Source organism: Pleuronectes platessa, chromosome 23 (genome assembly GCF_947347685.1).
Source record: "Pleuronectes platessa chromosome 23, fPlePla1.1, whole genome shotgun sequence".
In the NCBI taxonomy this organism is placed as follows: domain Eukaryota; kingdom Metazoa; phylum Chordata; class Actinopteri; order Pleuronectiformes; family Pleuronectidae; genus Pleuronectes; species Pleuronectes platessa.
This window is the reverse complement of record NC_070648.1, coordinates 10,920,092-10,943,479: the sequence shown is the minus strand read 5'-3', so window position 1 is coordinate 10,943,479 and position 23,388 is coordinate 10,920,092. Positions and strand designations below refer to the sequence as shown.

At 44.7% G+C, this 23,388-nt stretch overlaps 1 protein-coding gene and 1 pseudogene across 7 annotated transcripts in view; both read left to right on the top strand.

Moving 5' to 3' along the window:
- Window positions 1–23,388, top strand: part of nlgn2a (neuroligin 2a) — a 100,111-nt gene that overhangs the window by 75,254 nt on the left and 1,469 nt on the right. For all 7 annotated transcript variants that reach the window (XM_053415638.1, XM_053415637.1, XM_053415641.1 and 4 more), the window contains 4 exons: window positions 17,005–17,190; window positions 19,990–20,255; window positions 21,755–21,908; window positions 22,859–23,225. In XM_053415638.1, coding sequence (XP_053271613.1) covers window positions 17,005–17,190; window positions 19,990–20,255; window positions 21,755–21,908; window positions 22,859–23,225 — 973 coding nt within the window. The remainder of the gene's footprint in view (window positions 1–17,004; window positions 17,191–19,989; window positions 20,256–21,754; window positions 21,909–22,858; window positions 23,226–23,388) is intronic.
- On the top strand, window positions 20,266–20,958 carry LOC128430544 (histone H4-like; annotated as a pseudogene).

Below are 23,388 nucleotides of genomic sequence, written 5' to 3'. Positions count from 1 at the left end.
TCTTATCTTATGGTAATACCGCCACTGACACACACACACACACACACATGCTTGCATTGGAGGAAAGAGCTCTCCTGCATCAGTAGCTGAGCATCTGACTTAGTTCAGGAGTGGGTGGATGGGTACTTGTGTTAAAAATATAGAAACAATGTGCGATATGAATACACTTCTTTTGGCACTGTGGAGGTCAAACACCCAAACGACCACATTTTTGAGGAGAGGGAGACGTGGACTCTGCTTTTTCCCCAATTGTTGCACATTTTTCTTTTCTTTACCCTATTTCATAAACAACCTAAAAGGACACTCTGGCTGTAGGGATATACCTGTGATAGATAGGGATAGACCCGGCATGAATTTAACCCAGAGGGGAAATGAATGAGGCAACAGTGAGCGTGTCGTCCTGAGAGTGAACGCTCCGCTCCTCGGCAGGCGCCAGCCATTTACCAATCTGTCAAATTTCTCTGACCTGTAATTTCTTTATTTCTCTTCAACTCTGAAACGCGGGGCTCAGATACATGACTTCCTCACCAGGTTGCATTCATTCTGTGCTGTCTGAGTTATTGCACGTGACAGACGAGTGGATAAACCAGCAGAGAAATCAACTGACGATTTGTATGTTGTATGTTTCACGTCGGGGGAAACTAATAACAAGAGATAGAGGAAGTACTCTGTTTTGCCTTTCTGGCTGCTTCAAGAGATGACAGAGAAAATGTAGTTTTGTGTGTGTGTGTGTGTGTGTGTGTGTGTGTGTGTGTGTGTGTCTGCCTGCATGTTTGTATTGTTTTTGTATTTGATTCTGAGTGTGATCGAACTAGTCTGTGTGAGTGTGGGAGTGTGTGTGTTTGTGTGTGTGTGTGTCAGTGTGGGAGTGGGAGTCAGTGTGAGTGGTGGAGAAAATATGTGTGGGATTTAGTGTGTGTGTGTGTGTGTGTGTGTGTGTGTGTGTGTGTGTGTGTGTGTGTGTGTGTGTGTGTGTGTGTGTGTGTGTGTGTGTGTGTGTGTGTGTGTGTGTGTGTGTGTGTGTGTGTGTGTGAGGTGGAGAAAATATGTGTGGGATTTAACAGGTGTGTGTTTGTCGGTGTGTGTGTGAGCATTCGTGAGCATGTGAGTGAGAAAATATGTGGATGGAATTGAACAGTTTGTGTTTGTGTGCGTTCCACTGTGTTTTTATGCTAATATACAATCCAGTGTGTCTCTTCTGTGTTATCATCCAACCCTGTTTTGTGGTGCAGTATGGCATGTGGTTTGTTTGCTTGTGTGTGTGTGTGTACGTGCGCGCGATTGTCGTGACTATACACTGAAGGAGAGTGAGAAGGATAGAGAAAGAGAAGATACTCGTATGTTTTTGTGTAAACACTGTGTGTGCGTGCTTGGCGTGTGTGTGCTTGTGTGTGGTATTAATTCAGTAGACCTCTGCGAGCGCCCAGGCAGGCCAGTCTGTTAGCGTCGCCGCTCTGCCACTACTTATTAATCAACCTGGCAGACTCTCTGCCTGCCAAATAGGGAGCTGGCCTCACTCTGATAACTTTCAACACACTACACCCTCCGCTCTGAGGCTGCCAAATTAGGAGCAACCCGGGCTAAGATAACTCTAATGGTCCCATGCTGTGGGAGCGTGATAGAGTGGCTCGCCTTACAGCCTGATGGTTTCAGGTGGGAGCTGTAGGGTGGGGGGGTGAGCAGAAGAAAGCAAAGGGTTGTGAGGAAGGAAGCAGAGGAAAAAAGGAGAATTGCAAACGTCTTTTACCGGTTTGTGCCAGGGGACTTCACCCGGCACACTTGCTCTGTTTCCAAGCTGCACTCCGGTCGGGTGAAAGGCGGCGTGCATTCAAAGTGGATCAGGTTCCGCGCCAGTAGAAAAAGATGATGCTAGTTTATAATTTCCATTCGTGTGGTAGTCCAGCACAAGCAATGCGGTGACATTGTCTGTGGGCAAAACTTCCATGAGGCACAAACAGGGGAATCGATCGGCCAAGCTGTGACTTTGGACGGGTCAGGGGATTTAATCCTTGTTCTCTGTGCTGAAGTGTAAATAATTGTCAAAGACTGGAGCGCAGCCGCGAGGAGTGTGCACATGCTTTTTTTGCTTCAATGGTTTGCTAAACTTAAAGACTTCATAGCTTGCTTTCTGATGAATGTTTTGTGGGGATTTGAAATCATCTGAATAATGGACGTTTCCTGGTGTAGAGAACCATGAAATGTGTTGCAAGGAACATTTTACTCTGTGAAGGGTTTCCAGGTTTCTCCTTGCATCTCCTTATGTTGCTGTATGAATTATTTATCAGGGCCTCGGACATCTTTAACATACCAGAGTGTGGATCCGCAGAACACACACGTAAACATTGACTCCTCTCTCCCACTCTCTCCATCTCACCCTTTTTCGCTATAGTGCTCTGACTCTGACTTTGTTCACCTTACTTTGACTCTACATGTTATTTCCAACATCCCTTCTCTCTGTCAGCTCTTCCAATTCTCTGTCTGTCTGTATGTGGAGCCCTCATCTCGAGAGCAGTTCATCTTATCTGCTTCAAACTTGACACGTCTATTCTTAAGGTCCCAAGGAAGTGCAATGTCAAATTGGGTGCAATTTGGAGACACACAATAAGTGCAGTATCCACACCCTGTGGCAGCAGGGACTCCCCCCCCCCCCACCCCAACCCTCCCCATTCCTCCTCTTCCTCAAACGTAATCTGCTTCAATATCCCTCCGTCCGCCGTTGTCTGAAGAAACTCTTTTTGCAGGCCTGGAGCGCTAACTGACAAACACATTTAATTTCCCATGATGCATTTTGCCCTCCCCGCTAATATTTCAGCGTCACATGTCTGGAAAACGATGACAGTGTGGATGAGAGACGCGCGCGCGACTCATCCGCCTCTAAAAGTAGAAGCGCACAGATGCTGCACCCGGTCTAAATGGGTTAATTGGAACATATGTCTATTTCAGGTTGGAACACAACATCCAGTTATTATTACATTTTACTCACATGAGTCGAATAAGATGTTAGAAGTTTCCCCGGACATGTTGCCAATTAGAAAGAGAAAAACACAGCACATCAGTTTGAACAGTCCATCTCGTGTGTCTCCAGGCATGCACAAGGCGTGCACAATGCCGGGTCACACACACTCCAGCCGAGAACTCCATTAACTTGAACAGAGAGAGAGAGAGAGACAGTGGTGGAAAATTGCAGGAAGGGATACACACTGACTCTCAAGGTACACCACACACCTGACAGGTGCTTTCTCTTTGTGCCTGTTGGGTTCTCTCCACTTTCTATTGTGGTCCGCTGGCAGTGAGGACATGAGGACATTTCTATTATGCCTGCATTGATTTCTTTCGTTTTCTTTTTCTGATGGGTTGCGTTTGTTGCTACAACTGACTCGTTCTGATTGGGAGCTGGGTTGTTAGCGTATCACATGTGTGGTTTTGGAGGTGCAGGGGACGCAATTTATCGGAGCTACAGTGTTCATGAGGGTTTGAACCACTCACCAGGTAGTGAGAACACAGCAATGATACATGGCAATGGGCCAAATCAAAAAAACTACAAGGTTTTCCCTTTCATCGTTAGCACGGGATCTTAAAAACCTCTCAAATTCAACAATCAGAATTTTCGAAAAATCTTTTTTCAAAGGGAGTGACCTCTACCACTAAAAATGTTCGTTAATGTAGACAAATGTTCGAATAAATTGATTTAGAATAAAGCATGAAGCTAGAACAAAAGGCTGATGTGTAGGTTGTACGCTGGCTACACTCGGTGCCATACAAACGTGACGAGGGGTTACGTTATCTAGGCCAACCCAGCATGGGCTGTGTTTGAAGTGCTGCAGCACTTTTGCCAGCACGTAGTGGTGGAGCAGCAGAGGACTAGTTACTGACACAACCTGCTGCAGTGGAAGGGCGTAAACATGGAGGGAAGATGACATACATTCACAGATATACATGCCACATATATGCATGTAAGCAAACGGATAAAAAGACACACAAACAAACACATTCACACTTCCCTGCAGACCCACTGTGAGGGGTTGTTGTTGTTTTGCTCTGTAAATCCGAACCACCACACAGCTGCTGCCTCCGCTGCTGCTGCTGCTGCTGCCACTGCTATGAATATAAATCTCCGAAATCTTTGTTGACCCTTTGCCAACCACATGTGAACATTAAGCCTGTGTAAGGGATCTGAGGAGCTTCATTGTGAGCAAATGACACACTAGAGTCACTTAAGTTTGGAAACCCTTCTGGCCCCGTTTTAGTTTGAATACTCCAGTGCTGTGTTTTAGTCTGGACAGAATGTTTGACACATTTCGACCGATCACAACCGCGTGCTCATTGGGCCTTTTTGGCCTCATTGTAGCTGATTGGCCGAGCTCCTATGACCTAATTCCCCTATAAGGAAGAAAACAACTGGGATTAGCCTAGGCTACCAGTGTAGAACGCAATACGGATAATCAACTGTCCAATTAACTTCTGCAATGACAATGATACAACTGCTTACATGTGTAGGAGACAGGCAATCTGCAACAATTCCCTTACCTTTTTTTACACCGGCATGTGCATGCCAAGGTTGCAAGTATTGACCCAGTATAAACTACCTTTACGAACAATTAACATATTTGTATGATGTAGCTTGGTTTTAACTTAGTTTTAAATTAAATTAAAGGAAGTGTGGGATCCTTTGGTACTAGTAACATAAAGCTTATCCCATACACCTTTTTGTTAATCGTTTACTGAGGACCCTGTGGTGTCCTGTCATTTTAGTTTGTTAATTTCAGTCTCTTCTGTGTATTTTCTGTTTCCTGTTTTTTATTTTGTAGTATCTGTCCCTTGTGTGTGGTTGCTATCTTCACTTCCTTTCGGTGATTGTCTTCCCAGTCCTCATGTGTTTCACCTGTGGGTAATTGCTCCTGCCTTCCCTCTTGTGTCTATTTAAGCCTCTGTGTTCCCCAAGCCCTTTGTCGGTTTGTACTCGTTGTTGTGCTACTCGTTTCTACGTGAAGTCTTCTTAGGTTTGTTTTAGGGCTGAACGATTTGGGAAAATAATCTAATTGCGATTTTTTCCCCAAATATTGCGATTTAATATGCGATTTTTTTATTTTATCTTCTTTCCCCCCCCCCCAAAAAACCATAATGAATGATTTAAATATGACCAACACAATATTAGATACATTTACTGTACAATATTCTTTCCCACATTTTAATTTAACGGCTCATTACAGAAACAAGAACAACAAATCAGTGTGCATTTAAGTAATTTAATCAAAGTCATTGTAAGTATAAACACAAGGCATGCACTTTTTATAACCTGTGTGCAAAAGTTACCGTCCTGAGAAAAACATTTTTTAAACTAGGGCTACGTTGTAGCACTTGCGGGCCCGAGCACCCGCACGTTGAAGCCTGTTGCGGTCGGTGGAGAGAGCGATCGATGACCAAGCGCACATCATCGATCGAGCATGCACTTCTCCACGTTAAATGCGTTTTGCGCTCTGCGGCAGTAGGTTTGCCAGTAGGTGGCGCCATCACTATTATTACGCACAGACATATATATCTGTTCATGTAGGCGCTCTAATGTAGCGTGAGCAATTTTGTGTCAATTGGACAATGTTAACACAACTTAATTTTCACACTGATCAGTAGGTGGCGCTATGACCCTGAACTAATATTTATATGTGGAGCTGTTCAGAATAGTATTGTGATCATAGGTCAGTAGTTTGGAGCCGGTTGGATAATGCAGAGTGGATTAACAAAGTACTTCCTGTTTCCTGGCGAATCAGTAGGTGGCGCTATGACACTGAGGAAATATTGACACATAGAGCTGTTCAGGCTTGGACTCTGACCATGTGACAGAAGTTTTGTAGTGATAGGACAATGCACAGTGGAGTTATTATAACATCGTGTCCTTTGGCGAAGGAAAATCCTTCGCCGCACATCAATGTTTACATGGTTTGAGGAAACGTCACAATTCTGACCATGATCTAATGACTTGACTGATCTGATTTGAGCTGTATATTGTAAATCAGCCAGGAGCAGTTCATCAAAGTATAAAACATGTCACTTCCTGTAGCCACCAGGGGGCGCTGTAATTTCAAGTCATAATTTCTGTGTAGATGTCATCAGGATGGCACCCTTGTCTTACATGTCTAGTTTGGACTCGATTGGACAATGTATGTCCGAGATACAGAACCTCGTGTTTTGATGGCGTTTAATCAAACTCAAGACGCCACGCCACGGTCACACGGTGTGACGAAAGGTCAATCTCTTAATCACTTTTTATCTCCATCTTGTTGTGATGGCACTGATCTTAATTTGAAGTTAATCTGATGAAAGCCCTGGGACAAGTGCATCAAGTAAAAATGTGGAATATGGAAAAAAAATGGCCACTTAATCCAAAATGGCGGCCTCCCTGTTTGGTCAAGCATACCTATCCAAGATATTTTTTTGTTTGTTATGAAACGACACATGTCCCGATAGATTTGCATAAATGTCGGCCATCGTAGTGCCGGGGTTGCCCTATAGGGGGCGCTGGTCAGTTTTTTTGCCACGCCCATTTCTTAAAACCATATGAATATCTTCAGGGGGGGGCTGTTGTTACACACATGTAGTTTGAGAGAGATAGAATCATGAACACTGAAGTTACAGCAATTTCGTGTTTCACGGCGAGTTGATGAACTTTAATGCCACGCCATTCATATGGCGTTTGACGAAAAGTCACGGTAATCTTATGTCTACATTGTCAATGTCTTGGGACCCATTTGATACAGTTTGACATGGTTGAGGTCAGTGGATGAGGAGAAATTCATCCAAGTGTAAGACAAGCAAAAAACAAGACATTTCCTGTTGCCACCAGGGGGCGCTGCGGTTTTAAGTCATCATTTATGCATAGATGTCATCAGGCGGGGACTATTGTCTTACATGTCTAGTTTGGACTTGATTGGAACATGTATGTCCGAGATACAGATGCCCGTGTTTTGATGGCGTGTAACCAATTTTTAACGCCATGCCACGGTCACACGGTGTGATAAAAAAAAAATCCCTCAATCATTTTTTATCTCCATCTTGTTGTGATGACACTCATCTGAATTTGAAGTTGATCTGATGAAAGCCCTGGGACAAGTACGTAAAAGTAAAAATGTGGGATATTGCCAAAATGGCCACTAAAAGCAAAATGGCGGACTTCCTGTTGCGTTTTTCATAATGCTCCATGAGACTTTTTTTCATGACTGGTCACGATACACCTATATCCAGATTTTGATGAAAATCCGTTATGTGGAAACCTAGGGGCTGGTTCCAGGGGGCGCTGTAGAGCCATTTTGCCACGCCCAATTCCAATTACTCCAGAATACTAAAATATCCGCAGACCTTGAATTTCCTGCAAAGTTTCATAACTTTTTGAGCATGTCTAGACCCTGAAAAAGCCCCCCAAAGGGAAATAATAATAATAATAATAATAATAATAATAATAATAATAATAATAATAATAAAAATCCTTACAGATTCAATAGGGCCTCTCACCATTCGGTGCTCGGGCCCTAATAATAAAAATCCTTACAGATTCAATAGGGCCTCTCACCATTCGGTGCTCGGGCCCTAATTATAGTCTTACTGCTCCCAAGTCAGTAACATTTCCAGTGTTGGTTAAGGATACTATATTCTATATACGTTTTCTGAATACTTGGATTACTTCCACATTGAATTGCATTTTATAAGTGTTGGAATGCGGCGTTGTTATAGTAAGTGGAGCAGCAGCAGTTTAAGCTCTGTGTCCGCGGATGCGGCGGGCCAGCTGGATGCGCTGGAAGGGCAGCGTGCGGATCAGCAGCTCCGTAGATTCCCGTTCATGTCCGGGTGGTCGTGCAGCAGTATAGAGGCGCCGGGCCTCAACAGGAACACCCCCATGCTGAACACCTCCGTCTCGCAGATGTGCATGTAGGTGACCGGGGGGCTCTGGAGCCCCGCCGCCCCGGAGCACGGCTTGCTTTTCCGGGGAGCGATTTTCAGGTCCGCCGCCCGCTACGCGGTCAGCAGCAGGATGAGCTCGCTCTGTGAGTCCGCCACGTCGGCCGAAGAATTTAGGTCCCTGTGTAGATGATGCAGGCTTGCTTCGCTATCTTCTTGATCAGAGGAGTTTTGTTGTTCCGCGGCATTCTTGCTGCGGGTGAGGACAGCAGCCCAGTGCCCTACCTTCTTTCGCACGTTTTAATCGCGCATGTTGCGATTAGAAAATCGCGTTTTATCATATCGCGATTTTTTCGCAAATGCAATTAATCGTTCAGCCCTAGTTTGTTTGTTGCTTGCTGTCTCGACCAGCTTCCTCGTTCCTTGTTCTCCGTGCGCCTTGTCGCCAGAAGTTGACCTGTTAGTGTTCCTGTTTTGTTTTTGTCTTGTTTAAACCCTTTTATTATATTAAATACCTTTTTGTTTGTAACCTCTGCAGCCTGGGTCCATCTCCTCCACCAAACCGTAACAAACCCAATCTTTTGGGAATTGCAATGTTAAATGAGGTGGACATGAGTGGACATGTTTTATCATTTTGAGTTGGTGCACTTCTGCATGTGATCCTGCCAAACACAGAGGCCTAGAAGTCACAACAGAGTCTTTGATCAAGATAACAAGAATAAAGTCGTTATATCATGAGGATAAGGTTGAAATATTATGAGAATAAAGTCATATATTTACAATAATAAAATACTTTATACTCCACCTTTTGTCTCATCAGCACCACATTTTCTAATATTTATTTTTTATTCTTGTTATATTATGACCTTATCGGTTGTTTTTACTCGATATTGCCTTAACAGTCCGCCATAAAAAGTCATTCTAATGCAAAAGTTCCATACACATTTTGAACATGAGTGGTGGCGTCCATGCACGGCTGCTTGAATAATGGCTCTGATCACAGGGGTTTACGGCACGGCAATGAAGAAAAATCAATTACAGTAGCTTTGTACAAGTGCCCTCCACACATGTTACGCCATACATCGTGTCCGAGCTGGCCCGTGGCACCCCTATTTCACCCGCCATTACCCTCTGACTGGATAGAAGACCCCCGGGACTGTACCACTCGGGGGAGCCAAATGAAGGATAAACAGGAGTGTAGGGCAGGAAGTAGGCTGAGGAAGAAATGTGGAAACACAGGGGGCTTTTCAAATCTGAGCGCACACGCACTTACATGTAAAGGGCTCGTGACGGGAGTGTGTGATCGGACTAGTGAGCTATTGCTCCTTGGGGCTGTGAAAGTGTTCACACGGTAACACAACCTGATCGATAGACACACACCACTGCTCTGTAGAGGCTCTAGTTAAAGTAGGAGAGTGAAATAGAAACCGGTGCCTCTTCTTCTCGTCCCGATGGACACGCACACACCCGACAATCGATCATCTCACTTCCTCTCGCCGTGTTTGTCCCTTTGTGGCTCATTCTGTCTCTGTCAGCCGCTCTCCCTCACCACCACGTGTGTGTGTGCATGTGTGCGTGTGTGTGTGTGTGTGCGTGTGCGTGTGCATGTTCGTCCCTCTGACACTCTTGGACCGGCCTGTGACAAAACCAACAGCAATCACACTCCTCTGTTCTTAACATTGCACATAAACATGCGTGTGCGGGCTGAGGCATTGAGAAAGACTCACGTGTAGTCTGCTGGGAGCTGGCCTGGTTTCGCTCTCACAAGCATCCTCTCACACACACACACACATACACACACTTTCCACACTTCCTCTCTTGCTGTTGTGGTATCTCTGTGTTGTTGTACCACCCAAACATAGGGCATACAGAATGACAATACAAAGAGACAACATCAAAACATACTGATGCAGGCACACACACAAACACACACACACACACACACACACACACACAGTATTGGCTCTGCAACTTCATTAAAGGCTGAGTGACAAGGCTGGAAAGACTGTCCAGTGACAGTGCACCCACTACGCTCCAAATACACACACACACACACACACACACAGGAGAGGACCACGGTGGCTAGTAGCCAAAGCCCCAGACTAAATCCTGAAAGATGGAGGGATTGAACAATGGGAGACCAGGGAGATGAGAGAATAAACGGAGGAGCATCCGTGAAAAGATAAACTAGTGAAAGAAAGAGAGAGGGAATTGTACAGTAACTCATGATTTGGCGGCACCATGTGGTTCCATGGTAAGCTCACCATGCACAACGATGAAAACCGTCCAGTGAACATTGCTAAAACACAATAAATATTTTAAAAAATGGGTTTCGACTTCTTCTTCAAGATGTTGCCTTTAAACAGAGAAGACACTTTGTTTCTCTATCATTGATAAACTGCTGTTTATTGATCTGTTCCAGAAAGGGTCCGACATCTCACTCATTCACTACCCTTACTCACTATATAGGTAACTTCCAGACACCAGTCTGCCCAGTTTCTCTCTCCGGTTATTACATCATTGTTGCAGGATTAGGACTCACAACAACAATGGCCGGTGGAAAATCGCGTGTTTTAAATGTTAATTCCATACTTTAGTATTGAAATAAAGAGCATTTAGGTAAAGAGCAGGTTGAATGACCAATGAAGAAATAAACTTGTTTCCTGCAGATTGTGCTGCGCTGCTCCATCTACAGGATTCTAAACCTGTGTTTTAGAATCGGTCTGTGAAAATGCTGTCAAATACAAACCTGTCTTGTTTTAATCCCCACGATAATTCAGTTATTTTTTATCAGAATAAGAAGGAGTACAATAGCCAGATGTCTTGTCATGCATCAAGTGCAATGCATGATGGTATATATGTTGTTGGTTAGTGGCAGTTAGTTGTACGCTACCTTTCACGATGCATTTTTGGAAACAATGAGACCATTACATAGCGTATCAAAATTTCACTTAACATTCGGACAGCACGAAAAAATGGCAAATTTACTAGAGAGTGAGGGGTGAGAGATTTCAGATGAGCTGTCGATGAGAAGATGTGAAAGAAGGCGGGGGGACAAAAGGAGAAAGACGGGGATTTAAAGATGAGATTGAAAGAGATCAGGGCTTCCAGGTATATGTCTTCATTCAGCTAATTGTCCACATCTCAAAATGTCACAGTTCTTCCGCTCAGGGAAATGGATCGCTTCACACGGATATACACACACAGACACACTGGGAGAGGGGTTCTGCTCGGTGTACGGGGGCATAAAATCTGAATCATTTCACAGATAATTTGCTTGTCACGGCGCTGCAATTGTAAGAACAACTTTCGAGGGAGAAAGAGCACAAAGAGGAGGAGGGAGGGGAGCGGAGCAAATCACCCGCGGCCAATCGCTGGGTCTGAGCCAGAGCTGTGTTTGTCTCTTTTCTTAAGCTCAATTAAGAAAAGAGGGATGTTTCTCATTTCCCCGTTTTCTCCGACTTCTCCGTCCCTCTCCTCCTGAGAGTCGTCTGCTGTGACCCTCTGGACAATAAAATGTTTAGTTGTGCAGTTTGGCTTCGGTGCTCTAAACAGATAGATACGCTGCTCTAATGGTAATAAGAAGTGCAGTGGCTGGTCTGGGCTGTTTGCCTGGTCTGTGGCGATGTTTTTTTTCTGAAACTGTAAAAGTAATTGAGCCATGGCAAGACGCCTGAAGCTGCCCCACCACTGCTGCACACAGAGCTGCTCACCTGTTTACTCAGAGTTCAGTGAGGCTCGACCCCCGAACTGGAGAATCAGATGTCGTGATCAACGTCGTGACTTACAGAGCACAGGTCGCCTGTTTGTTTAAAGTTCATAAATATTGAACATATCTCGTGTTCAAATTCAACACTTTACTTTCCTGGGCCCTTCACAACACACAATTCCACTTCAAGGGACACTGGAAGGAGCTGCAGCTTCCCCTTGTGGCAAGAGGCTGTCACTGCAGGCAAAACATTTTACAAAAAAAATAAAACATTGGAGAACATAGAGTTCAATAACATTTGATTTAATTTTTGTACATTCTGTGTATTTTCTGTTCTGATGCACAAGTGTAGAATTTGACCACAGTAGACATGGGCTTTAGTGATTGGATGTCTCAAATAGAATCTCTATCTTATTCTCCCTTCCTTTAACCAGGAAGGTCCCGTTGAAATACAAACTGATATGATCCGAATTGATGAACTGTGGTTGACGGTTCACCGCACAGACAATTGGGAACTTGCGGTTGATCAAACAGGCAGAACAAAGGAGGCACAGGCTAAGGTGTGTGTCGTACTGGAAACGTGTGTGTCCCATTCATTATTCAGATGCTTTGAGCCACTCACAGCTGTTCAATTCTCTGGACGATGCACACACTCCTCTGATAGACAATAATCACTGTGTTGCCAGGAGCACGCTCACACACAGAGCTCTGGCACCCATGTGGTTCTCCAACAATGAATCCACTTGGGGTGCGGTGCGTCAAGCCCAATTCCTGCTCCTGTGTAGAAGCTATGCCGGAGCCAATGCGTAGACATGTAGACATGTTCTTCAAGAAAAAGTCATTGCTCTTCGACATCTAAAGGCTCCAACTCCAACTCGATCTGCTCAGGAACACTCGCCATTGTTCTTCAATGCTTTTCATGCCAAGGACCCCCAAGCTGGTGGAGAGATGGAGCAGGGACCTCCTACTATATATATTGTATAAAATTGTGTTTTATATTAAACTGGGCCTAGTGCCATGTAAAAACATAGCTAACCTGTTATTGTGCATTCAATACTAAGCTATTCAAATGATACACGGGTTCATTTATTCATGTTTTTAATTTAAACATGTGCAAGGTACCACTGACTTTTATACACATGCATCTTGAATACAACTCTGAGCTATTAAAGTAATTCACAGATTCATGTTTTTATTTTAAACATGCATGAAGAAGAGAAATTGACTCCTCAAGCTATCTGTGGATGGCACACATACGCCCACATCAGTGAGATGTCGGACCCTGATGGGTAGCACACAACTTATCTAATCTTGGACGGATGGATGTTGTCAGGCAGAGGGTCAAATCAGCCTCACAATAGGTTGGATGCATGGTACGGTGTATTTAAAGACATTTAAATTTGTGGGGAAAAAATGGGTTTGAAAATAAATAAAACATTAAAGAAATTGTCTAATCAACCAAAGATTTTGCGCCCCACCTGCAGAGCTTCCGCGGACCCCCCGTTGAAGACCTCTGCTCTAAAGTAAACAGAGAAGCCAGAGAATTTTTAAATAAGCACAACCTCCACTAGCATTTCGGTGGTGTATTTGCAGGGTGACTCACGTGCACCTCCATGCGTACCTACGGCGTAGCTTTGACGCAGAAGCATTAATTGGGCTTTAGAACCGCCGTTTGTCATCCAGCAGCCACACACAAATCCTAATCAAAGCCCAACGTACACGCTCCTCCGCATGCACACACACAACGACTCCACGCTCACAACGAACCTGTACATGCACATTGGTCCTATGTTATCTCGAGGCCCTCTGATGACACATGAAAGGCTCATTGCTGCTTCGTTGTGAATGTGGGAAAGGCGCCCAAAAGTGTGTGCTCGCTCGAAATAGACATAGAATAGAAAATGGGCACGTATCGGGGGTCTGTGTAGGCGCCGGCGTGTTTGTATGATAGTACGCGGCCTCTTTGTGTACGTCCTGTTTACATGTGCAAGTGTGCACTTGCGTTATCTCCCATCTTCGCCTGTTTCTGCGTGTGTGGAAAAGAGAGGGAGATGGAGAGAAAAGGAGGCAGTCTTCTATGTAGTGTCGGCCTTTGATCTGTGTGTGTGTGTGTGCGCGTGCGTGCCTGCGTGTGTGCGTGTGCGCACCAACCCCTGGTGTCTTGGAAGCAGATGAAACACTGTGCCTCTATCCGGGACTCACAGAACACCCACTATCCTTCTCTCCTTCTCCTTCACTCTCTCTCTCTCTCTCTCCGCCTCTCTCTCCCCCCTCACCCCTATCAACCACCTCTCCTCACCACGGCCATTTTAAAGGCAATTCAAGCAGCGCCGCGCTTTCATCTCGCTTTGCCGCATTTTAACCGGCTCCCCTGTTTTCTGAAGCCTTTTATCAGATTACAGGGGAACGGGTGAAGTGGCCTGCTGCTGTACACTGACTCACAGTCGGACGGTCGCAGCGGGAAGGCGCAGGAAAGACAAGAGAACGTCAGGATCCTGCATGGCTGCTGGGTCTGTGTAGCCCGGTTCAGTCGCTTCAGTAGTTTGATGTCCCACCAGCACGGCACCTTTTCCTGCAGGGATAATAACTTTATTCATAGAGCACTTAGTTTTCAACACAAAGTGCAAAGTGCTGCACAACAAGAAGGCAAATGTTAAAATACAGGAGAGAGTACAGAAATGATAAGGGTAAAAATTAGAATTGAGATTAAAGAACAATAATCACCTGGCCCCCCAAGTAGATTCAGGAATATTCTTCGGGGAAAAAGTATGTTTTTAGATATTTTATATTTTTACTAGTGCTCAGAGCCTCCTAAGAAGTGACAGCAGACCCTCACCCAAAGATCCAAAGCTGTGCAGAGGTACACAGTGAATAAAAAGATCGGAGATATAGCCTGGGGCCAGGCCGCGAAGATCCTTTAAAGTAATCAATAAAAAAATTGAAAATCCATCCTATAACAAATGTAAATTGTGATGTGATCATATCTCTAGTTAAAAGCCGAGCTGCTGAATTGTGTGTACAGACTTCCGGGTTTTCTGATTTCCACCAGAGAAAAGGCTGATGCAGTGATCAAGGTGTGATTCTGATTTGAAATAATGACAAAAACAGTTTTTCATAATCTCTGGACTTTACATTAACCACTGCTCTTATATCTAAAGCTAGAAACAACGCTGACATGGAAGTATTGCTATGCTTTGCATTAATTATCTAATTTCCTGGCCCTATTAGCATAATGATATATCATGGTGATTGCATTGGGGGCATTTGGCAGCTTATTAGCTTCTTTCTTGTCTTTGCCTTAATTGATGCACTCACACATGCAGCCTTATTTGTGTGTAATTGTCCTGTCAGGAAATGCACGGTGGCCTCACAGCATGTGCTTCGATCCCCTTTGTTTGTATGGATCATTTGCGATGATGACTATCAGTGGCCATTGGCTGCAGGATGAAGAGTAATTGTTCCCTTATGCTGTGGACTCCATGTGATTTAAGCCCTTAAGCATAAATGCAGCATATAAGGCATCACAATCCTTTTTGAACAAAAGAAACTAAATCATTTGAAATGTCAGCGGCCCAAATCAACATATTCCTTTACATTCTATGGACCACTTTCAGATAAGATAAGATGGTATACAGTATAAAAATAGAATAAAAAAGATAAAATTCATAGAATTTCTACATATGTACACCTTTCACTACAGATGGAAATATTACTTGTAGAGAAGTGTACTTGGGTAAAGTGCAGTGGCACAGGATGATTGCACAAGGATATATTCTGTATTTGTGCATTATATATAAGGATATATTGAAATCGTCATCATAAGTATATATGTATGTGTTTAAAGTATATAGATCGTTGTCAGAGCCACAGTGACAGTCTTTACATATTCATGTCATTTTTTTCACGCATCAGCCATTGTTTATTTTATTGTTCTGTATTATAGTTATAGACATAGTGTTCAATGTTGGGGGAGGGAGATTCTGCCACAAGGTGGCGTCTTATCCAAAGATTGGCTCTTACTACAAAGTGTTGGCATTATGTCTGGTGAAGTGTGGCCAGTCTCATTATTCTGTATTCTGTATTTGTGTAATTGTTTTGTGTTGTCAATACAATGTTGCTCTGTCACTACAAATTAATGTCCAACTTTTTTATTAGGCCAATGATGTAGAAGAGCATTCATACAGAATACACATCTGAGGATTATTTTACACATTTGCAAATCCTATTTTACCCACAAGGATTGAAATACAGTTACACGACACTCTACACACACACACTCAAATAATATTGCTACAATATTGGCCCCACACATTGTACCCTACACATTTCCATATCTTGGCAACGTAATATGAACAAAGGTGAATTTCCATCCACTATTGCTGCGTGACTTTATCTTGGGTCCCACTGGAAATAACCAGCTCCTTCTTAAGGTTCCCATGGCAGTCAACACACTGGATATTTGTGTTACAGCAGATGCTGGGAGCTCACTGTACTCAAGTGTGTAACCTCGACTGTAGCGGTTTAATTGATGCCCTTACCAGTGTACCTGCCTTTAATAAAGCTCTAATTAGGAGTCCCATTAGGATCCGAGAGCCTTCCAGTTAATGGGCACTTAAAGAGAAAAAGATTTAGGGTCTTTGGTGGAACAATCGAAGACACTCAGCAGTGATCATGAGAGGCAGATGTCGGCTAACCTACAGTGTCCCTGCTCATGGTTATGAAGGAACATTTGATTCAGATTAGGGTCACCTATGTGCATGCCGCTGTAACTGGGAGTGCTTCTCTGAAACATTCCCGGCTCAGCGGCATTAGACAGCGTACATTTCTGCAAAGCCCCTTTCCCACTGGTGAAGAAAACCACTAACACCAGCTAATATCCGGCTTTTGTCTGCAATGAGAATGGATTCATCCAGCACACACACAGTCAGACACAAATACAGAAAGTTAGAAGAACAGGTACTGAAGCTTCAGATGAGAATTGTGATTATCAAGTGGGCATGAAAGGCTGTGTGTGTGTGTTTGGCCCTGCGATGGACTGACTCCTGCTCCCCCATGGCCCTTTAAAATGTATAGAAAGTAGATGGATGGATGGACTCTGGATACCAGATGCATCGGAGAGACTGGGGCAGATGAGCTGTACAGACAGTAACAACTTATATTGCCACTCCCAAATCTGTGCTGTCTTTCCAAAAAGGCGTATTATAAACTTTCAACTTCTTAAGGTGGTCCCGTACCATTAGATTTTATGTGGAGCTAATCTATTGCACAAATAAAGATAAACTTTGCCCTCTCTATCTGTCTCCATGAGCGCCAGAGCCTAGTCTCGCAGATATTTTGTACCCACCTCCAGTTATTACCCCATAATACTAATGTCTTCTTGTCTCTCTCTCTTGTCTCTTTATACCCAGGCTTCCTCAGCACTGGTGACCAGTCTGCAAAGGGAAACTACGGCCTGCTGGACCAGATCCAGGCGCTGCGCTGGCTCAATGAGAACATCGGCCACTTCGGCGGCGACCCGGAGAGGATAACCATCTTCGGCTCCGGAGCGGGGGCGTCCTGCGTCAACCTCCTCATCCTCTCGCACCACTCTGAGGGTAATTGGAGCTCCCTCTGTTATTTGCTTGTTCTGGTACAGCATCCATTCATGTTCATCCGTCTCCTCAACCATCTATTTGCATTTTTGTCCTTTCTGTATCTTTACAATATGAAGATATGTTAACACAAAAACTCCATACGCCGTTTTTCAAACCAAAGCAAACAAGCGTTTCGGCTCTATATCAGATCTAATCCCCGTCTTTACTAACATGCCTGGAAATGTGTAACACCTGACCACCCACGTACACTTGACATGCGCGTGTCGATGTACACAGGAGGCCTTTGGTTGTTGGTTGCAGATTGCTCTATTAATTGATCATCTCCTACAGCAGTAGAGGATTTCCAGACTTCTCCATTTAAGTGGCTCTAAAAAGCGTTGATGCTTTTTCAAACTTAAAGGTAGTAATGTGGGTGTAGCCTCAATGTTTTACTAATCTCTACCTACAGAGCATTATTTGTTCTTTATATTTGCTGGAAACTGATGGTGATACTTGACTTATTCAACGTCGATCATGTACTTGCTGATTACTTTTGTTCTTCTCCTTTGGCCGTGGTGGGATCCATGGTCAGATGGAAACTCAGCTAGCAGCATCCAGTTTAGAATTCATTAGGTCCTGACACTTGTATGCTCAAGGTAAAACACTGCTCATCCGTTGATCTGTGGCATGGCCAATGAGTTTGTCCGGATTTCATCCAGTTTGATGTCTATGGAGGATAAATGACACTAGAGCTCCCACATTACCGCACATTACCTGACCTGACAAGCGCTCCTGGCCCTGTTAACGGTCCACTGCTCTGCAGCAGAGAGGTTTTATCCCACATCTATCTGACCTAATGCTCTCCATTATCAACAACACACCCCGAGGGGCTAAGTGTTAACATTGCACCACCAAAGGAGAAGAGGCCTGTGGTCCAGTCGACTTTGATCTGAATTGAGATCAGTGAGGCTGACGACCCGCAGCCAAATGGCCGCGCACTCGCCGCCTTTGATCACGCTGTTCTCGAAGCCGTCCTCCTCCTGATCGCATCTTCTCTGTTCTCCGCGACGCTCGACGACTCCCACTCACCATCGCTCTCCTCTTTTCATCTTCCATCTCACACACGCACAAACCGCAACGGACAGCAACAGGGAAGAAATGGCTGGTGAAAAGAAAGAGAGATTAGAGGGAGTATGTTCACAGAACCGCACATCTATTTCGATCACTGCTCGGTCTGTGCGTGTGTGTGTGTGTGTGTGTCTGAAGAACCAAGCAGACGTCTGACACGTCTCTAATTTTTACTCGTTCTGTCCGCATAGATGTGCCATGAAAACAAATTTGTGTTGTCAAAGCTTGAGTCCACTGCCATCTCACAGTGTCCATATAATACAACCTCTATAATTAAACTGATGTCTGTTAACACTTCTTTATAACCTAAGCCCACCCAACATTAAATCCCCCCTAGGACCCATCTGGTTATATAGTTAATATGAGATTGGCCATGAATTGCAAATAAAAAACTGAACATTTTTACAAAACCAAATATTTCTTTTAAAAAAAGGAACCATAACAGAAACCTTGTATTAACCCCCTTGTCTTCTGTCACTGACACCCACCCCCCTCTGCTGCCGGTCCACTCAAATGCCTCTGCTTTGTCATCACCCCATCATCATCATCTTCGTCATCATCTAACGGTGTAACATCAGCCCACTAGACGTCGCCTGTCTGTCATGCAACCCCCCCACCACCCCACCCCCCCACCCCTCTCCCCCATCAGGTAAGGAGCCTGTCGTCTGCACCCGCCAGGGACACCGATCATGTCAACAACACAGCATCACAAATCAAGCCCGACAGCAGGCATGTGCAGGATGGATAGCGGGATGGAAATGGCAGACGGGATGGAGTGAGGGACTGTAAAATGATACTGATAAGATGGAGGGTTGGGGATAAGAGAGGGGAACGTCGGTATCCGGGGTATCTAATGTTTAGGGAAACACGAGGAGAGGAGGGAGGAAGGGAAAGGTTGAGGTTTGCTGATGTAACGCTTGGGAAAGAGAAAAGAAAACTCTCTGGCCTGGTTTATCCGAGCCGAGAAGTAGCCAAGCAGAGGAAGGTAATGAGCAGGGAAGGCAAGAGGCACTTGGACAAAGAAACTTATTTTGAATGAAATACTACCCAGCTCCCCCTTCTCTGTGTCTGTCTCAGTGCAGATATGTAGGTATAGCTGTTTCCGAGCTACTTCTTGCTGTGATTGATTTTCCCAGGGAGAGGGGGGGCTCTGCGGCTCTGCTTAATAATTAACTGACCAATCTTGAGCCCAGGAGAGGGTAGAGAAAGAAAAAAGGAGCGCATGCAGAAACGAGCCAGGCAGCCGGCCCCTTGGCGGTTCAAACAGCTCAGGACATGCAGAACTAAGGAGACAGAGAAAAGGAGACACCAAGAGTGACTAACAGCTGAGCGAGCGCTGAGGAAAGAAAGAGGAAAAGCGGTCTTTCAAAATCTCAGCTATAAGCTTACTCCCTGCCTCCATTTGACTGAGTTACAGCACCACAGCAGGCTCTTATCTGTGATGTTTTCTGTAGTTCCATTCCTGATCTGCCAGATTTGCTCCAGTGACAGTGATGAAATGATTATAAATAGACAAAGAGACACATCAAATCATCTCGTTGCATCCTTTCTCACAGACGTTCAGTCAAACAGTGTTACATGACCTTACATCCTGCCGGCAAAAAGGCAAAGAGGTTGATATCGCAATCATTTTGTTCCTAAATTATTGCGACATTAGAATAATTTAGCTTCTTTTCCATCTGTCCTTTGTAGGTCTGTTTCACAGGGCCATAGCCCAGAGTGGAACGGCCATCTCCAGCTGGTCTGTCAACTACCAGCCTCTCAAGTACACCAAGATCCTGGCCCGGAAGGTGGGCTGCACCTACACGGAGACGGCCGACCTGGTCGACTGCCTGAGACGCAAGAACTTCAGGGAGCTGGTGGACCAGGACATCCAGCCAGCCCGCTACCACATTGCCTTTGGCCCTGTGGTGGATGGCGACGTGGTGCCCGACGATCCTGAGATCCTCATGCAGCAGGTGAGGGAACATGACAATATTACTGCAGGGTTATGTTGTTTCTTTTCCTCTCTGTATTCAAGACGTGGTTTTTCAGTTGGAGAGCAGGCCCTTATTGATTTTTGCCTTCAGATTTTGTAACGCTCTCGCTCAAAACCCTGAGTTCGCATTCCAATACACCCAATTTGAGTTTAGATTTCCTGTGCTGCCGCTTCAGCTCTTTTCCTCGAGCTTACTCTGAATCTTAGCTTGAGTGAAACGTCTGCCCTCGGATTTCCCCTACGTACGTACACCTTTTATTGTACGATTTATTCTTGTAACCTTTTATATTTGTCGAAGAAATTCAATAAAGTCAGATTTCTAAAAAAGGAAGGGAGGGAAAAAGACTCCGTAAAGGAGGCACCAAGCGTCACCTTGAAGTTCTTCGTGATAACATCCAGGGAATCACAAAGCCCAACATCTGCCGCCTTGCTTGAGTTGAGCGGTTTCCTGGAGAATGTGATCTGTGAGGCTGTCACCTACACCGAGCCCGCCAAGGGGAGGTGGTGTATGCTCTGAAGAGACAGGGCTTCACTCTGTATGGCTTTGATGGTTACACTCATTTACCAGCAGCTCAACAACACAACAACCCAATTGTGGGAAATTGGGAATTTTTGACGGCTTTTTTACCGTGCCTCAAGGAGAAGAGCTGGAGCAGGAGGAATTCCGAGCAAAAGCAGCATAAATCAGAGTCAAGGTATTGAAATAAATAAGTTCTGCTCTCAAGCTGAAAGACCACGCTCTTAAATAAAGAGAAGAGAAACTCCCATACAGAGTGTGAGCATGAGTTATGCTCTGGTGGTGACATTTACCAGCTGCTGTGATCCCCTGCAAAAACAGAGTGAAAAATGACTGTGGTCATGCACACAGGCCGGTGATGCACAACCTTTTTGCTTGGGATCCTTCAATACAACTATATCGTCACCAGGGGGTGCAAGTGCACAATACTTGGAGCAGTTCTATCAGAGAGTGAATAACTTGAAGATGTCTGGATGGGTAGACGTTTTTTTCAAATAATGGAAAAAAGATACCTATTTTGTAAAGGAGAATTTCATTTGATTTTATTTTCCTTATTTTCGACATCATCTTCTGACCTCCAGGTTTCAATCCTCAATGTCAGAGACTTTATGATACTTTATTACATTGTGTTTTCAAAGGACCAAACTCAGTGGCTCCCCAAGACAGTTGAGGATCTGTGAGAAATAATTTGACTAGCCAACAACCTGAAGAAAGTTGTTTAGAGCTTCTCTTTGAGGTACTTATCCTTGTGTGATGATGGAGGCTAGTATTAAAAAGTAAACCCATGTCTTATTCATGCAAAGAGATGAGACGATGCAGGTTTACATTTGCCGGCATGACTATCACCTAAAGCTCAGCATCATCTGTGGCTGTAGGGAAGTTAGAATTTCGATTATCTAAAAAAAAGCTGATATCACCTGGGAAAGCAATTTCAGCACTTTTCCCCCTTATTGCACCACCAGGGGGAGTTCCTCAACTACGACATCCTCATAGGAGTGAACCAAGGTGAGGGGCTGAAGTTCGTGGATGACAGCGAGGACAGCGATGGCATCTCAGCCGCGGCGTTCGACTACACCATCTCGAACTTCGTCGATAACCTCTACGGATACCCTGAAGGTGTGGAACGCCAACTGTTTTTGTTTATTTTTTATGATTAGCTATACAGGTGAACTGTGTTGGTTACTCACAAATTTTAGTTTAATACATATGTTTGCTAAGTCCTGGGGTTACCTGAGTAAAAGTGAAAATAAATAGCCAAATATATAGAATGTACTCTAGTAAAAGTAGAGCATTAACTTTAATACCTGAGTAACAGTAAGTAAGTACTTGCTTTTAAATATACTTAAAAGTATGTGCAGAGTGTAAGCTATTCCCTAAAGCAATAGTCTACTGCATCATTACGGCTGAATCTCGTTGAAGGAGGCGGGGTCTACTAGTACCTGATCACTCTGATTGGTGGATCGGTGGATCAGCTTGATCAGTGGATCCTTTCCCCTTTAGTTTTAGAAAAGATAAATGTCCACATGTAACGCAATGCACCGTAAAAAAATGTCATGCACTAAAAAGTAGAGATATTTGCAGTGGAGTAAAAGTGAGAACCACCCATAAATAAATCCACTCAAGCAAAGAACATATAAATATAGTTTATATTAATATATGCTCTCAACAAATAGACATCTACAGCAGCTCCCCGTGGATTAGAAGGTCTTGAAAACATTGTGTTGGCCAAGAATACGACGAGATACAAACGTGAGCCCGGAGAACGAATCAACGCAGACAAGCATACTGAAGTCGGCACACACATTGAGATTATCTGTCACCGTGGTGGGTCTGCGCTGTGGCCTTTCAGGCTCTGTGGGAATTACTGCTGTCTCTCATTATCCCCCAGGCAGCCAGCTCCCAATCACAGTGCTGTTGTTCCTCACAGATCAACCTGCAGACCCCTCACAGCGAGGCCACAGTCAAAATACAGGCACATTTGGATAACGCAGTCAAGCTCCATCTCAAGTGCCCCGTCACTTTTTAAACATGGTCTCTCTTTTCCTCTCCCACATCTTATCCTCCAGGCAAAGACATCCTGAGGGAGACCATCAAGTTCATGTACACCGACTGGGCGGACAGGGACAACGGCGACATGCGGAGGAAGACCCTCCTCGCTCTGTTTACAGACCACCAGTGGGTGGCGCCGGCAGTAGCCACCGCCAAGCTCCACGCTGAGTTTCAGTCCCCGGTTTACTTTTACACCTTCTACCACCACTGCCAGACGGAGACGCGACCCGAGTGGGCCGACGCCGCCCATGGAGATGAGATACCGTACGTGTTCGGTGTGCCCATGATCGGTGCCACGGATCTGTTCCCGTGCAACTTCTCGAAGAATGACGTCATGCTGAGTGCCGTGGTCATGACTTACTGGACCAACTTTGCCAAGACTGGGTAGGCCTTGCTCAACTTTTTATTTAAAATTGAACAGTAGAGTTAACGTGTATGTTAATAAAGATGCAAGCTAAAGCTGTTTTCAGACATGAACTCCGGGAGAACTCCGCATTCAGGCAAAGGGGAGGTGCAGTAGGCGTAGGATGCAAAGTAGAAATTCCCC